The 17,114-nt window shown below is 32.8% G+C and overlaps 1 protein-coding gene across 1 annotated transcript in view; it reads left to right on the top strand.

Moving 5' to 3' along the window:
* The window catches only part of Gls (glutaminase), a 72,052-nt gene that overhangs the window by 33,920 nt on the left and 21,018 nt on the right, over positions 1-17,114 (top strand). The window contains exons 9-15 of the mRNA XM_055616805.1: positions 908-940; positions 1,026-1,084; positions 3,345-3,411; positions 3,928-3,978; positions 6,290-6,466; positions 8,725-8,856; positions 9,910-10,002. Of these exons, the coding sequence (XP_055472780.1) occupies positions 908-940; positions 1,026-1,084; positions 3,345-3,411; positions 3,928-3,978; positions 6,290-6,466; positions 8,725-8,856; positions 9,910-10,002 (612 nt within the window). The remainder of the gene's footprint in view (positions 1-907; positions 941-1,025; positions 1,085-3,344; positions 3,412-3,927; positions 3,979-6,289; positions 6,467-8,724; positions 8,857-9,909; positions 10,003-17,114) is intronic.

The raw sequence follows: 17,114 nt of genomic DNA, 5'->3' as shown, positions 1-17,114 counted from the left end.
CTTTGGAACTTTGAGGGTAGATTCTTAACAAATTTCTTCTTAAAATGGTTGTCAAATTATTTATTTGAATCCTGTTTTAGAAATTAGAGATGTATTGTTTCTATTGGGTGCACATCACCAATTAATACGTTTGATTTCAGATCTACAGCTTACTGCTTTGTAAACTTCGTCGAGGTAAAATGAAACCATTTGGCTACTTGAACTGATCTACATTACACAGGCGTTTTTCTAATTACATTTGTGGTAGATAACATGTCAGAACTAGAATTAATGAAACAATACATCTTCCACATTCTGAATTGGCATAATGTTAAACATAATTAAAGATAACTTTTTAGAACTATGAAGTAAATTTTTTTTAGCTCAAGTATTGTTAAAGAGTTACTGACGCTAGAATGTTGTCCATGCTAATATAGCCAGCATTTGCATATGTTAGAATTAGAAAAGATCAGTTTTGTAACAACTCAGTTTTCTAACTCAATACTGGTTAAAGAGTTTACTTTTTAAAAATACATTGTTCTTAATAGAAAATCATGCTTTATATATTCTTAATAATGTTTTAAGGGCGGACTTTTAACAATTTTTGAAACTGAAATTAACATTTTAGCAAATCAGGTTGTTTTGAAAGATAAGGCGTTCCAGGGTAACTTGTAGTCTCTAACTCTGGGATTAGTAAATATATTCTTAAAATATATATTCCCTTTGTAATTTTTTTATTTTTTTCAACATATAGATGTTGACATGTATAAAAGTTTAAATGTTAAGTTACTTTAGAAGGATTTCCTAGTAAAAGTACTGAGCAGTGCATTGATTACAATGGTAGTGGTTTGAAGTTTGTATTGTATTAGCTTCGTTCTTAACCTCAGTAGTATCTGTATTAACATTCCTGCCTTTCATTTCTTTTCAGCAAGGAGTAAATAATGCTGAGAAGTTTGACTATGTAAGTATAACACCAAATTATGTTTATGCTTATGTTCCTCAGGTGTTTAGTTTTGGTTACTAATACTTCCTATTTTGGTTTGTAGGTGATGCAATTTTTGAATAAGATGGCTGGTAATGAATATGTTGGATTCAGTAATGCAACGTGAGTCTAATTTGTGACGGGTTTTTACAGTTGATCAGACTTCTAAATTCACCTGACAGTTAGACTATAAGATTTTATTTTCAGTAGTTTTCTAATGTATACACATACTCAGATACACACACACAAACATGCACACAGTCTCTACTTATGGTCCTAGAACTTATTTCGGTGAATAGGTAATTTCTTAGAATTTGGTCATTAGAGGGAAATTAATCAGGTCTAAATTACCTGAAACATTTAAACATGTTTTAATAAGTGGCGTATAAATAATTGTAGAGTCAGAAGGGACCTCAAGTTTATCCAAATAATTGGGCTTGTAAATTTCTTTTTGGCTATAATACCTAACTTACTTTATTTCTCTATGCCTGGCTAACAGGTTTATTTCCCCCACCCCAAATTTTATCTTGAAACTTTCAGTCTGTAGAAAAGTTGAAAGAGTGAGCCAAGGGTATCTGTCTTTTAATCATATTTAAGAATGTTTTGTCTTGTCTGTTCTTTTCATTTTCAAAGATCTTAGTTTGTGTGTGATCGTAGATATGTGTGTGTTTTGTGTGTATGTATGGGTATGAAATTACATTTGCACATGTGTGGTAGTCAGAGACTATTTCCTCGGTTGCTCTCCACATGTATTATTTCTTTGAGACGGGATCTCTCAATGAATTAGAAACTTCTCATTTGGCTATGTTAGCTGACCAGCCAGAGAGTTTTAGGAATCTCCCTGTCTCTGCACCTCCAGCATGTACTACCATGCCTAGCTTTTTAGTTGGCTTCTGAGAATTTGATCTCAGATCTTTGGGCTTAAATGCCAGTGCTTTACCGAGTGAGCCATCTCCCTAGCCTGTTCCCTTTTGAGAGAGGGAGGGAAGAGGAGGAAAAGAGGGAACTTTGCACACATTTGTTTGCATACAGATGTTTGTAAACAGAGATGTGTACAGATTTTTCTTTGCTGAATCATTTTAAATCATGCTATATAGGTTATTTATATTTCCTTTAAATCACCCTGCATATATTCCAAGAATAAGCATATGTACATATAAGAGTGTGTATGTATGTGTAAGATTTTTTTAAAGGTATCTGTATGTCTGTGTTGGGCTGCCTGTGGAAGCCAGAAGAGGGCATTAAATCCCCTGGAGTTGGAGATAGGGTTATGTGAGCCACCTGCAGAAGCCAAGCTCTGCTCCTCTGCAAATGCAGTAAATGGTCTTAACACTGTGCCACCTTATTACTGACAATACATGCAAGAACAGAACATTCATGATTTTATGAAATGGTGTTAATGCTAAATAAATGTCTAAATGTTATTTATTATTCATAATTCAGGAGCTAATCAAATTTGTGTAGTTGTTACTCTGTTTAGTTTCTGAAGCAGAACAGTTTAATTTCTAGACCCTTGTGCTTAAATTTTTCTTCTTTGGGGATTGTATTTTTGTTTATTTATTTTGTTTATTATTTTTGAAAGTCGGGCTTTTATAGGACAGGGACAGACAGATTTTTTTTTTTTTTTTTTTTTTCACTTGGAAGGACCAGAGGTGCTGCTGCCTCAGCTTGCTTAACAGCTTTTCCCAGGAAGCTTTCTGGGAATCTCCTAAGGAGTTTTATTTTGTTTATTTATTTTTGTTCTTTCAATAAGTTAAGGGTTTTTTTTGTTGTTGTTGTTGTTTGTTTTGTTTTTTTAAGGCATAACAAACTTCGCCTAGTGACACAGGCAAACCCTAGCTAAGCTGCAGAATTGCTAAGTTTTAGCCCTGTCTTCACTGCAGAATGGTCTTAAGGCTTGCCTGGATAACTTAGCAAAATTGTCTCAAAATAAGTAAAAGTAGGGCTGGGGAAATAGCTCATTGGTAGTCCCCCTTGCCTAAAATGCCTGAGGCCTTCATCGATTCCCTAGTGAAGGGAAAAAGAAAGCAGGGAGATGAGATGGCTTATGGGTAAGATCTGTGACTGCGACTGCTCTTCATCAGTTCTTTCGTTTAAAGTACTTTTTTGATTCTCCAAGGCAGTTTGACAAGCTGTTTCAGTTTATTTTAGTAATGGCATATTTTGGCATTTTAAAATTAGTTTCTTTGTTTAGAATGTATGAAGTTTAGAAAGGATCTGAGTTCATTTCAGTGCTTTCATAGCACTAGGGAATGGAACTGTTCCGTTGCGAGAACTAAGACAAAATCCATCAGTCCTGAGTGTTAGATCTGTATATTTGTTTTGCTATGCAATTCAAGAACAATCATAAAGTTAAGTTTTTGTTGTTTTGTTTTTTTTTTAGGTTTCAGTCTGAACGAGAAAGTGGAGATCGAAATTTTGCAATAGGATATTACTTAAAAGAAAAGAAGGTTTTTAAATTCTTGTTTCTATTCAAAGTTATTTTTGTTTAATAAAATGAAATCTAAGATCTCAGCAATAGTTTTTAATTATTTAAAGTGAAAAGTTTTTAAAAAGCACTCATGAGTTAGTGCTAAAAGTTACTTATGTTAATATTAAACTGATTTAATGTATTTGCTAATATTCAAATATTTGACTATATTAGTGCAAATTCAGGTTGAAGTTTCTTTTTTTTTTAAGTGCAGTATCTGACTAGTGTTGATAAATCATTTTTTTTAAGAACTTTAAGATATGACTCACTGATTATAAATTACAAATTACTTAATCTTTGTCTCTTAATAAAATTTGGGGATTTATATAATATGATATAACTTTATATTTATATTCAACCATGAACTCCATACTATTTTGATATCAAAGTGGAAACATTTTATATGCCTTAAACTTAATGCTGATATATTTTAGTGTGCGCTATTTCGTTTGTTTGCCCAAGTTTCATTGTTTTTCTGCATTTTGCTGTTTTCCAGTGTTTTCCAGAAGGCACAGACATGGTTGGGATACTAGATTTTTATTTCCAGGTAATTTTTCGTCTTAATTGTATAAATCTTTATAAATACATAGATATATTACATTTTACAAACTATAGATGTTTTAGAAATCCTGACCCTGGGCCATGAGAAAATAAATTTCAGCTGACTTTCAAAAGATGTCAAGAAAGGCGGCTTCATGTCCATATGTTCTAAGAACCCACACATCAGAATGGAATAAGGGGAACAGTATAAAAATACATTTAGATAAACATAGTTTCAAAATCTCGTTTCTCCTGTTCTGTGTGTAGTTTTACCTACGAAAAACTATTTTTCAGAGGGCTTCTGTCAGCATTCTGAAGTGTCATTCTTTTCTGCTTTCTTGCTATCTTCTCTGTCTTTTTGATCCTGAGTTGATTGGCGATTGGCACTGAGAATTGTTCAGCACATGCCTTCATTGTCACGTTGTGTGTGTGCCTGTAAGTTAAGATGGTTCTGCATATTCATGTTATGTTGGAGAGCATCCCACACACTATTTCATATGGTACAGACATCAGTTTAGTACAGCATTTTTGAAAATCTCTCTATTCCATATGTACTTTCATCTAATCAACTGTAATGTCAAGATGTGAAGACTACACTTAAAAATTTTTAGTTTACTTTGTGTTTGTCCTTACTTATGAAGATGCTTTGATTTTTTTTAACCTAACTGTATTTTTATAAGGTGTTTAAGGGAGTTTAGTAATGAAGTTTGATGGAAGTACTGGTCCCAGATTTTCATTTATTCAATGTGAAAGCTCTATTGATAATCCATTTTATCCATATAAAATTAATTCAGTGATGACCTACTTGGGTACTGAGCCCTATTTCATTTATCAGAAGTACAACACAGAACGTAGGATGGAATGTGTTTTAACTCCTAAGCTGTCACTTGAAATTACTGTGTTTTGGCAATAAAACCCATTTAATTTTGGTTATTATAGTTTGAATAGTGCTACTAATCTATTGTAGAATCTCCAATCTTTAGTACTGAAATCAAGAGATAGCCATAGAGGTGTTTATCCCATGGAGAACTGAATTTAACTGAGTAAACATCAGGCCGTCTGGAAATCATTTTTAAATTGGAATTTGTCCAGTTAGGGGACTGTTATTTTATGACAAGCAAAATTAGAGTAATACTAAGTATGAATTAGGAAATGATTAAGGAAATTTAAATTTTATTTTACTTTTAAAAATATCTCCCTACTTAGGCAATGATAGTAGGAATTTAAATTTCCCCCTTCTCTCTTTTGAGATGGCATCTGGCCAGCCTGGAACTTACTATATGTACGACCATGCTGGCCTCCAACTCACATTCTTTTCAGTGCTGGGGTTAACTGTGTGTCTGACCGTACCTTGCTAAACATGTCTTCTTTTAGAAAACATTTTCCTAGTAAATCTCTGCTCTGGGCCACTGTAACAACTTGTTTATGTGGTTAGGAAAACCAGTCTTTTCCCCTTTCTTCCAGGTTTTGTTGCTGTTAGTTAAAAATAAAATGTGGAGAAATATTATTTTAGTTTTAAGGGTAAATTTGGGTTTTTGTGAGTTAAATTGCTATTGCTATTGATGTTATATTTCAATGCTGGGAATCAAACTCAGGCCTTTGTTAACATGAAAGACAAGTGTGCTACCACTAAACACACCTTTGGTTTTTATTTTTGGTATCTTGATGAAATTTACATGGAAAAATTTCATTCTAGCTATGCTTGCTCTTTTTTGTTATGGTATATCTGCTGTCCACAGTAAATAACAAATATATCTTGACAGTTGCTTTAAAAGGTAGCATTGTATAGATTCAGTGCTCCCAGGACTGTCTTAAATATTTCTTTGTTTGTTGCTCTGTAAATTGGAATGCTAATCTATAGGTGAAATGTCAATTGTTTTATCATCATCATATCCCCCTCCCCAACGCATGCTTAGTGGTCATTTTTTTGTGCTGACAGTATCACAATGTTGATCTGTGTTGCTTTATCTTAAAAGGTATTAGGGCTTATTTCTTGCTGTTAACATTAATAGTAATGTATAATAGGTAGAAAACATTAATATTTAAACAAGTTTGAATACTTCTGGGCCTAGCTTGGCTCTTTCTCACCTAGTTCAGTCATCAAAATATAAATTTAAAGAAATCTGAATAAATCTTAAAATGATTAGAACTTTGGTCAATTGAATTCTGAGAAATGTCAAGTTTAGAGTAAAATCACCCCATTAGAAGAAATATTTCAGACTTGTAGGAGGTATCAGATAAAATAGATTGTCATAGAAGGCAACTGAGATATGAAAATGCCATGTCAAATTGATGGCTCAGTTTTTTCTTTGTTTTAGCTGTGCTCCATTGAAGTGACATGTGAATCAGCAAGTGTGATGGCTGCAACTTTGGCAAATGGTGGTTTCTGCCCCATTACTGGTGAAAGAGTACTCAGTCCTGAGGCAGTTCGAAACACGCTGAGTCTGATGCATTCTTGTGGCATGTATGATTTCTCAGGGCAGTTTGCGTTCCATGTAAGTAATGGCTGATTAACTTTCTCTTGAAAGGAACTGGTTCATAGACTGGTACTTTTCAAAATTTGAAAATTTCAAAATTTGAACTTTGCTTCAAAAACTGAATACTGTTTTAGGAGAGAGGCTTAATTTTGTGCTTAATTGGTCACAGGTGAGTAAGGAGTAGAGTTAAACAGTAGGAGAGATGCCCTTAAAAATTCAGTCACTTTCAGTGTATGAAATCTCACCACTTCTGTTCTGAATTCATGACACAAGGTTAATCCAGACTTTCTATGTATTTAATTGCTAATGCTTGCTATTGTGCTGATTGTACCTCAAATTCTTAGAAAACGCACATGCAAGGCTTGAGTGTTTGCTAACGGCCATAGATATTCCTAGCAAGTGGAGTAGGGGCTGTCTCTGACATGGACTCTTGTCGCCTGCCTTTTGATCGCTTACCCCGGCCAGGTCACAGAGAAAGAGGATGCACCTCAGTCTTGATGCAATTTGTTGAGCCAGGATGGGTTAGTAGAAATGTTCCTCTTTTCTGAGGACTATGGGAGGAGGGAATGGGGGAAGATGGAGGGAGGTAGGACCAGTAGCAGAAGAGGGAGGAGACTACTATCAGGACGTAAAGTGAATAAAAAAATAAATTTAAAAAAAAAAGAAAAAGGGCTTAAGAGTATATAAAAATAAAAGTTTAAAATGTTTTTTAAGCTTTATACATTTGGCACTCGTGAAGTATATAGCCATTTCTAATTAGATCCTATTTATGTTACATAACATTATAATACCCTTCCAAAAATTATTTTTGTAATTTGTTTTCTTTTTTAAAAAATTGTCTTTTGTGTCTATCTGTATGTTTGTGTCATGTGTGTGTTTTTATCTGTTTGTGTCTGTCTGTGTCGTGTGTGTGTATGTGTGTGTCTGTCTTGTCTGTCTGTCTTGACTGACTGTGTATGTATTCGTGCCTGTGCATTAGTTCCAAGGATTGAACTCAGGCCATCATAATTAGTGTCTAGTTCCTTCACTAGGCCATTTTACAGACCCTGCAGTTTTCAAATGTAATACAGTAGAGAAAGGGATTTCATGCTTTTCATCATTCACCTTTGGTATTTATGAATACATGGCCGATCTTGTTTCATATGTGTACATACTTGCTTTTTTCTTTTATCTTGTTATGCTCAAAGCATGTAATTGTAAACATATAACCCAGCATTATAGTACAATAAAAACTTTATTGTACATAAAATAAAACTGTTAACATTACCACTAACTTTAATATTTTTTAATCATTGAGATTACTTGTACAGTTCTATAAATTATTAGATAGTTCTACTTGGAATATAAATGAGGCTTATTTTTTCTTTTAAATTTTTGTGTTTCATGATCTCTCTTTATCTTGTTATTTTTCCTTAAAAAGTCATTTACCTGTATATTTTCTCAGACTAGATTTCCTCTGAATCTGTTCTGTTTTCCTTTGTATTATAAATTGGCAGATCCAATCTAATGATTTTGTTGGCTTGTTTTGTTTAGCTTTTGCAAGATTACTGCAGTTGTATATTTCTGTCAAGCACTTAATATTTGAATCTTAGCAATCCATTAATGACTGTTTCCCTGGTGATGCTAATTTTCTACTTTCTCATAATTATAATAATATCTTACATAATACAAATATAAATTTTTTGAAGGGGATTAATTTGCATTAACATCTCAGTTCATTAGCTCTTTCTCTGGTAATATACTATATACAGAAAATCTTGTGAAGATACAATTCCTTTATTTTAGTTATGAATTTTTTTTCAGAAAAGACTATTATAGTCAGAAGGAATATGCCTTTTTAGGATAACTAGAAAATGCAGCTCTGTAAAATAACAAAATTCATAGCCTCACAGTTTAGGCTTAAGTACTTTAACTTATAGAATGTCTTTCAAATATTTTTTCCTGTATTCCACCATATTTCAAGCTCTTTCATAACTTGTCTTCATTTACTATATTATAAATATATTGATACATATGTATACAATACTTTTAATGTAGCAAGTATCTTATTGGGCTGCGAACTTGCTTGTTATTTATTTGGGAGAGCAAAAGGTTATAGAGGTCTAAGGAGAGCTTGAAGGAGTCAGTTCTTTTTTCCTTTTATGAATGTCTCAGGGATTAAACTCAAGTTGTCAGTGTTGGTTCTATATGTGTCATAATTGTTAAACAGTTCTCAAATATAATGTTTTTATTTATTAAAATATTTATATGAATACCCTTTTATAAATTATTTTCAGGTTGGTCTTCCTGCAAAATCGGGAGTTGCCGGGGGTATTCTTTTGGTTGTCCCCAATGTCATGGGCATGATGTGCTGGTCTCCTCCTCTTGACAAGATGGGCAACAGTGTTAAGGGAATTCACTTCTGTCATGTAAGCAGATTTTCTTAGAGAAAGGGGGCAGGGGCATATAAGATAAGCAGTCCAGTGATTTCCACCTTTTACTTATTTTGGGTAGGTTTTTTGTTTTGTTTTGTTTTGTTTTTTTAACTCCCTTGGTACTTTTTCTACCTGTGGACTAGCTAACTAGGTGGTGTTGTAGGTGGCTGTAGAAAAGATATCAATAGCCTCTACAAACAAGTCCCATTTAATTCTGTTTTCTTTATGTTTACATTTATTTAAAAATTTTTATTTTATGTATATGAGTGTTTTGCCTGCATGTATATCTGTACTGTCACTGGTGTCCTTGGAGTTACAGATAGTTATGAGCTACTGTGTGGGTGGTGAGTTCTCTGAAGGAGCAGCCATTGCTCTCAACTGCTGAGTGTTTTCATTTTCCAGATTACAATTTATTCTGTTTTCAAGAACTCAGCAATAGAGAATTAAACACAAATCTTTTTAACAATCTGGATTATAGTAGCAAATTTCATGTGCATAGTTGAACATACTTAATTTTAATTATGTTTAAAAGTTTTTGAGGAGCTATATCCTGCAAATATAAATGAAGACAAGGTTTTTAAATTGTGTGCTTTTATTTTTAGCTTAGTGTTTTGTAATCAACTAATTGTTGCTAATGTTTCAGTTTTTGTGTTTTTACATTTATTACTTCCCAGAGCCCCTGTTTAGTGCTTATGATTTGTGGGCTTCTCAGTTGAAATTCTGTTTTCAAAGTTAAGTATTTTTGTAAAATCTAAAGAATGGCATTGTTTTGTGGATAAGTTGTAATTAAAAGATAAATTTTATGGTATAAATTGTCTTCATGTGACCTCTTAAAAACCCTGTTACAGAAAATGACAATTTAAGTGACTGAGCCTTCAGTCCTGACCCTGGTGTCAGTTTTCCTGACTCACTGGCTTTTTGGCCTAGCCTGTGTGATGGTTGCTCTGATGTAGCAGTGAAGCTGCATAGTATAAGCATAATTTGTTAAAATAAAAATAGTCAGTGAATAGCTGATTTCTTATATGTGTTCTGTATAACTCTTTGCAGGATCTTGTTTCTCTGTGTAACTTCCATAACTATGATAATTTGAGACACTTTGCAAAAAAACTTGATCCTCGAAGAGAAGGAGGTGATCAAAGGGTAAGCCAGTTCTTTTTTAGATTCTTCTCAGTGTCCTCTAAGGTGAGAAAGTAGCCTAGCCTCTCTTGCTTACATAACATTTCAGCTTAACAGTCTCATGTCTTTGCCAATTTCAAGTAAATAAGTTGCTAACATTTTTATTGTTATTAGGACATAGATATTAAAATCATTTTTTATATTAAAACCAGATGGTTAGCTTAGCAGCAATGCTGGTTTTCTGCTGCTTTATGTAATTGTTTCATAATTGAGTAAATTAAAAGAAGATATTGGGAGATGATATATACTATGAATCTAAGTTTTTAAAGCCTTGTTTTTATTCCTAATATTTGTCATTTTTTGTTAGAAATTTAGTTTAGCTCATTCTCTTCTTTGTGGATGGATATGTAAATGGAAAAGTACATGAAACTAAGTTAAAAAAAAAAAAAAGGCCACTATAGGCAAAAGTCTCTTCTCAGAACTTATTGATACGATTTTGATGGTAATATTAAGAAAACTCTAGTACTCCATGCTAAATACCTTAAGGTCTTGTTTATTACTGTGTGTGGCCTTGTGGTGCATAAGCATTGTTTTTTTGTTTGTTTGTTTGTTTTGTTTTTTAGAGATAGTGTTACGATCAGGACTTTTTTTTTTTTTTTCATTGGACCAAAGGACTTGCTGTTGAGTTTCATTCCATTCTTTTGCATCCCACGAAAAGAATATGGACAGTAAAATTATCTAATACACTAGAAAAGCACTTACAAGTAGTAACATCAGTATGTACTGAGTACATTTTTTTATAAGTGCCAGCTTAAATTATGTTGGTTTCAGTCAGATCTGAGAACTTTGAAAAGCTGATGGTGTAGGATCTTTCCTACCAGTCAGCATAAGTAAATGTAACAAGATGTCAGATGGTGGTGGGTGAAGATGTTAATGGATCTTAATAACTTTCATTGAAAAATACCATTTTATAGCTTGGACCTTTCATCACTCAAGTGCACTAATAAATTGTGTATGTTGCTTGAACAACTAGCATTCCTTTGGACCATTGGACTATGAGAGTCTCCAGCAAGAACTTGCTCTAAAAGACACAGTGTGGAAAAAAGTGTCACCTGAGTCCAGTGAGGACACCTCTACAACTGTAGTGTATAGAATGGAGAGTCTGGGGGAGAGACGCTAAAGACATAAAGACATGGGCTCTAGCTGCACACTGTTTCTTCTCTTAACCTTGGAAACATCTTTAGGCTTTTGGCTTTTTTGTTTGTTTTTTCAAACTAAGTATTTATTCAAGTTTTCCATTGTTATCAACCTTGGGTACTGGAGCCATAAAACTTTAAAAAAAAAAAAAACTTCTTTTTGCTTGCAATCTTTGTTTGAAAAATTAATTTTTAAAGAACATTTACAAGTGAAGCAATTTTGCTTTATTTTTTAAAATGACAAAAAGAATTTCCTTAACTACTTAAAAATTTTTTATAACCGCATAACCACATTGTCCTTAGTTCTAAAACCTACATATTAAATTGAAAATTATTGTTGGATTTGTCTTTTCATTTCCAGTTTTATAACTGATAGGATATTGGTGATGACCGTAGAAAGTACCCGTGCTAAATGCAAAACTAAAAAGGCAGAGTAACCCAAATTACTTTATTGAAAAGAGCAATAAATTATAAAATTAGCTTTAGTGTACACAGATGCCAGGTATGGTAATAGCTTGGCTCTGAATATTTAAAATGCAGTTAAATTTTATCAAATACTTTAAAATGTTTTTTGTTTTAAAACTCTTCTGTCCTGTCAGAATCACAATGTAATAGGAGTGTTTCACATCACTGAAATAGTCCAGCCAAAGAGTTGCAAATGTGTGAGAATGGCATGTTCTATTGTTTGAAAGCTGTAATGGTTAGCTGCTCAGAGAAAGAGACAGTGAATATCTTCAAAATGGATTGTGTTTTCATATTATTCATGTAACTTTTTGTTGTATTTAAGTATGAATGGTAAATTTTGGTTTTTTTTTTGTTAGCTTTTTAGTAATTTTATTGTTTCATAAGTGCTAATGAATATTTCTTTTGTGATAAATTATGACATCTCAAATTTTGTTCTTTTTGAACTTTTATTAGAGTACTTATGAAATGAATTTAGTCTGAAGGTATTAAGTATGAAACTAAAATACTTGTTAAATCTGAATGCTTCTGTTTACTTTAAAAATGCAATATTGAGAATCAAAACTTGTTTTCAAGAGAACCATAGGTTCCATTTAATCTGATTGCAAACAATTATGTTATTTTTAAAATCTATCTTGGCAAAGTGATTAAAGTTCTGTAGGCTTTATTTACATTTCTTCTTTCATCCATCCATGTATCTTTTTTTCTCACAATTTCAAGTATTTTTTCAAATTCACTTTACAACTTGTAAATTTGGGGCAAGTGGTTGAGAATGAAAGCCTTATTCCTTTTTAAAATTACGACATATATACAGTAGGACAGATTCTGTAGAAGTAAATACAATGCAGAAAAAAATACTTGACTGATAGATACTAGATAAGGTGTAGGAAAATTCTGATGATTTTGAGATTGGGAACTATTATATTTAAGAAAAGAGGGATTTTTTTTCCCCAGAAGTGCAGCATGCAACCTAAAAGCTTTTAGGCTTATCTAAGTATTAAAATTTGTATTTAAATGATTACATGCTGAGTTTAAACACTGTTCCTCCAGTGTTCTGATGCATTTCCTAGCTGGATGCTTCAAAAGTCTTACACTGCCCCTTCTGTGGACATTGAACCTGTCTTTTATTACATCCAAGGCCATTTGTAATTCCAGTAATTGAACACCTTAATTGGAAAAAAGATTTTAGTTTTTTTCCCCTCCATTTTCTACATGTATATTTTGCTGTTTCATTCAGAAGTTGGCTTCCCTTTCAAATGATTTAATACTCATATTGTTGTGCATGTTTGTGCACATTTGAAATTTACTTTTGTTAATTTGTGGCACTTCTTATATATAATTCTGGAAATGCTTGAGTGCACACTCAAATATGAAGTAAGATTAAGTCAGCTGCTGTGTTTAAAGAATGCTGATAAGAACAAGCATTCAGAAGTTTGTACAGGAAGGGTTAGTGTAAGAAGAGGTAAGATATTGTGAATGTGTCTGCAGACTTTAAAGGAAAAAAAGAAAGAAATGCTTTGCCAGTTTGTGGATTTATCTTAATCCTTCAGTATTCTCAATCTCTTTTCAAATAAAGTTCTTTGAGAAGTATCCAGTATTGTTGGGTTTAATTTTTCCTACCATTATTGATTCTTGATATTCAAGCATTTACATGATAACATTTTTTTCTTTTCTTTTCTCCTGTTTTTTTTTTTTTGCCATCATTAACATTTCATTTGAAATGCATATTCTTCCTAAAATATTTTGTTTTTAGCATAAATGTTGTGCATTTTATCTTAGTGTTTGGATTAAAACATTTGTGTTGTTGAGCTTTCTTCATTTGCTTTGTATATTTAATAATGTACCTTTATTTTCCAGTATGCCTACTTTTTGTATTGTACAATAAATTTATTTTAAGCTGATTTTATTGTTTTTTTATATATATGTAAAAACACCTGTGACATTTAAAATACCAAAAAACACTTGGGGTTTTAACTTAGAAAAAAAAAATTACCTTTTGTGCCTAGAAATACCAGAAAATTTTAATTTTAATTTTAATTTTTAGTGAAGTATAGTAGAAAGGAATTTTCCTTTTGGTTGTACTTGAATTATTTAATAAAGACTTGCCCCACCTGCCCCCAATCATTTAAAGAGAAACAAAGAAATAAACAGAAACAAAGCAAAAAAAAAAACCCTTATTCTTTTGCAGGCTGTTCCTGCTTCTGAGAAATAATGGAATTAATTTTATTTGTTGTTTAAAAAGTAAAGGAAAAAACATTGCCAAATCAATTAAGGTATATCATAGTCTTAGCTTAGAATAAAATTGTTGTTCATAGTGGAATAGAGTTTATATGGAGTAGCTAATACAGGAATCTACCTTGAGGAGCTTTCATATATTTTCACAACTTGGTTCAAATTTTCCAAATGACATAGAGTGAATGCATGCATTGTCGGTACATTTTTCTGTTAGCTAGATCTACTGTTCAAATTTTAGAGGGGTTCCCTAAATATATTTTAAATGTGTTTGAAATGGAAAGACTTCTTGTGTTAATTAGCATTAATAGGTAGTATTTAAAAATAGCTTTCGTTAACAAGGTAACAAGTTCTAATATGGTAATAAGTGCTATGTGCAGTAGTTTATATTTATTTAAGCTAAAGATACACTTTTTTTTTCCGTTTAACCCATTGAAAGCAAAGGGAAAGGCGAAAAGGCTACTTGTATAATGTAGTAGTTCATAAGAATATATGTATGTGTAGAAAGAACTGCTGACATGTACTTTGTATGTGTGTGTCTCTGTGTATTTGTCTCATAGGTGTACCTATTTAAATTTACCAATTTCGAAAATGACCACCTGTTTTCATGTAGTCACGTAGTTATGATTTATTGAATCGCTGTATTTTTCCTCCAGTGTTAGCCATAAAGAACTGAAATTTTTGCTGGTCCCAAATTGGCAAAGTCTGTTACTATCAGACTTGGGGTTTGTGTTGCCTCTGTGCCTAGTCACTACCAGTACTGTTGCCCAAGAGAGTTACCAGTGCTCCAGAGCTTATTATAGAGTAGAGTTATTTACGGTAAAATAAGTAATGATGCTCTCAGCCTCAACTGCAAATTGTGGTTATGACAATCTGCTTTATTATTCACTTTTAAGAGTATTGATTTGTCCCTTAAATGGCCGTAAGTTGAAGAATGAAATTCTAAAACAGATTATTAGTTTAATACATGTGATTTTTTTTCCCCCTCAGTTCTCTGCTGCCTTCTATTAAGTCTGCCATGTGCATTGTGTAATGAACCAAAGGATTCAGTGTAAGAGTTTATACTGTGCATCATGGCCCTAGAGTCAAGGGTTCAATTTAAGATTTATTCCCAGCAGACCTTCCCCCAGTCAGTCCATTTTCTGATGTGGCAGTTCTTTCCTAAGGACAGTTATGTATGAACATAAATTCGAATATATTCATTTTTCATTTCAAATTACAGCACAGTTTCAAAATATTTCTTACACTTCCTAGAAATGAAAGAAATTTAATTAATACAATTAAATTATTAATTGAAAAAAACAATTTTTCTTTCTCCAGATTCCATTGTTACTAATGGTAATACTGCAGTGTCACACATGAAGAAATTCAAAAAACTATCTAAAATAGAGCTGACAGAATTTGATCTTTCTTAATTGAAAAGATACTTTTTAAAACAGAGATTGACCATAAATCTTTCAAGTAATTGTGTTGCTGTGGATGCCAAACTTTCTTTTCCATTTATATCTTTTGAGCAGATGGATGAAAAGAAACAGATCTAAAAGAAATATTTGTCATTTCTGTTTTCTGCATTGTGTTTGTATCTTAGTGCTTTTAACTTTTGATTAATAGATTTTTTTTTTTAAGTATATGCCATGTATATAAAGCATAACTGCTTACAACTTCAATAATGGCTTCCTGGCCATTTCGTTAATTAAAAAGTTAGTAGAATATTGATTAAGGCCTAGGTTTTGGTGCGCACTTTTAATCCCAGCACTCAGGGGAGGCAGAGGAAAGTAGATCTCTATGAGTTCAAAGACAGCCTGGTCTTCAGAGTGAGTTCCAGGACAGCCAAGGCTGAACAGAGAAACCTTGTCTCAGAAGACCTAGGCTTTTAAAGACTTATTTATAATTATATCTAATAGCAAATAGGATTGCATGAAATTTTTTAAAAAGTGTTCTTAACCTGACACCATGGCATAGATCTTTAATCCCAGCACTCAGGGAGGCAGAGGCAGGCGAATCTTGGCGGGTTTGAGGCCAGCCTGGTGTACAAAGTGAGTTCAGGACAGCCAAGGCTACAGAGAGAAACCGTGTTAGGAAGTCCCCATTCCTTCCAAAGATGATACTGATATTTTAAAAGTTTATAATATAAGGGATTGTGGTGTGGGCTTAGTGGTAGAGTATACTTGGAACCCTAGATTGAATTCTAAGGTCTTTATTTCTGGCAATTAATCCCATAAGCTTGCTGAGCTAAGTCTAAAATTTTGTGAGCCAGGTCTCAGTGGTAAAGGGAAACTTTTTATACTAGAAGTCATTATTTTTCTTCAGTCTTTGGGCTAGAGAGATGGCTCTTAAGATACTTAGCGCTCTTGCCTAGCATCGGGACCTGGTTCCCAGCACCCGTTGGTAACTTAGAGCCACCTTACCTCCAGTCCCAGGGCTCCAGTGTTCTCTTCTGGGCTCCATGGTGCATGTACCTGGTACACTTAAACCTAACATGCACGGGGATTTTGAGGTTTTTTTGTTTTGTTTTGTTTTGTTTTGTTTTTTTTTTTAAGTATTGATTTTACCTTGCTGAAATGCGTTCAATTCTAACACCACAGATGATTAAAATAATCTATTTTGAAAGGCTTTTTATTAGCCTTTGAAAGGAAAAATTCTTACCTGAAGTATTTTTGTATCGCATTTCTGGTGATTTTTTTTTTTTTTTTTTTTTTTTTTTTAATTTTTTTGTTGTTTTTTTTTTTTTTTTTTTTTTTAGAGTAAAACTCTTCGCTGCCCTGCAATAATACTTGAGACTTTGACTTCTATAATGATTACATTTGTAATCTGTAAACAGTGAAGGGTTTTCTTTGTATTAAAAATAGATCAGTTGAGTCTTTGTCAGTTTCAGGTGTCCTTTGGTTTATTCTGATCTTATACTGCTTTGATCACTAAGATTATCTTGAACATAATCTTCAATGCTTCCTGGCATAAGCTCCCACCTAACTTTTAAGTTTTCTCTCAGTACCCTGCTTGCTTGTTAGTGTTTAAAGATGCTTGTGGTGGTGGTGGTCTGTTGGATATTGACTATTTTACTTGCACAGACTTTATGCAGAAGCATAATTAGCAATGGTAGGACTGAAATTACTCGGCAGGTTGATAATAGCATCAACATTTATTAAAACTAAAATTATATTCTTTGCTAAGTAATAGTGCTGCAGTTAATAAAAACCAGTCAAGTTAGAAGTGAATGTTTTAATTATACCCTAGATCTAAAAATAA

The sequence above is a fragment of the Psammomys obesus genome, unplaced genomic scaffold (genome assembly GCF_907164565.1).
Source record: "Psammomys obesus unplaced genomic scaffold, mPsaObe1.curated_primary_1811, whole genome shotgun sequence".
NCBI classification, from domain to species: Eukaryota; Metazoa; Chordata; class Mammalia; order Rodentia; family Muridae; genus Psammomys; species Psammomys obesus.
The sequence above is the reverse complement of the archived record's forward strand: the minus strand, read 5'-3'. Positions and strand labels throughout refer to the sequence as shown.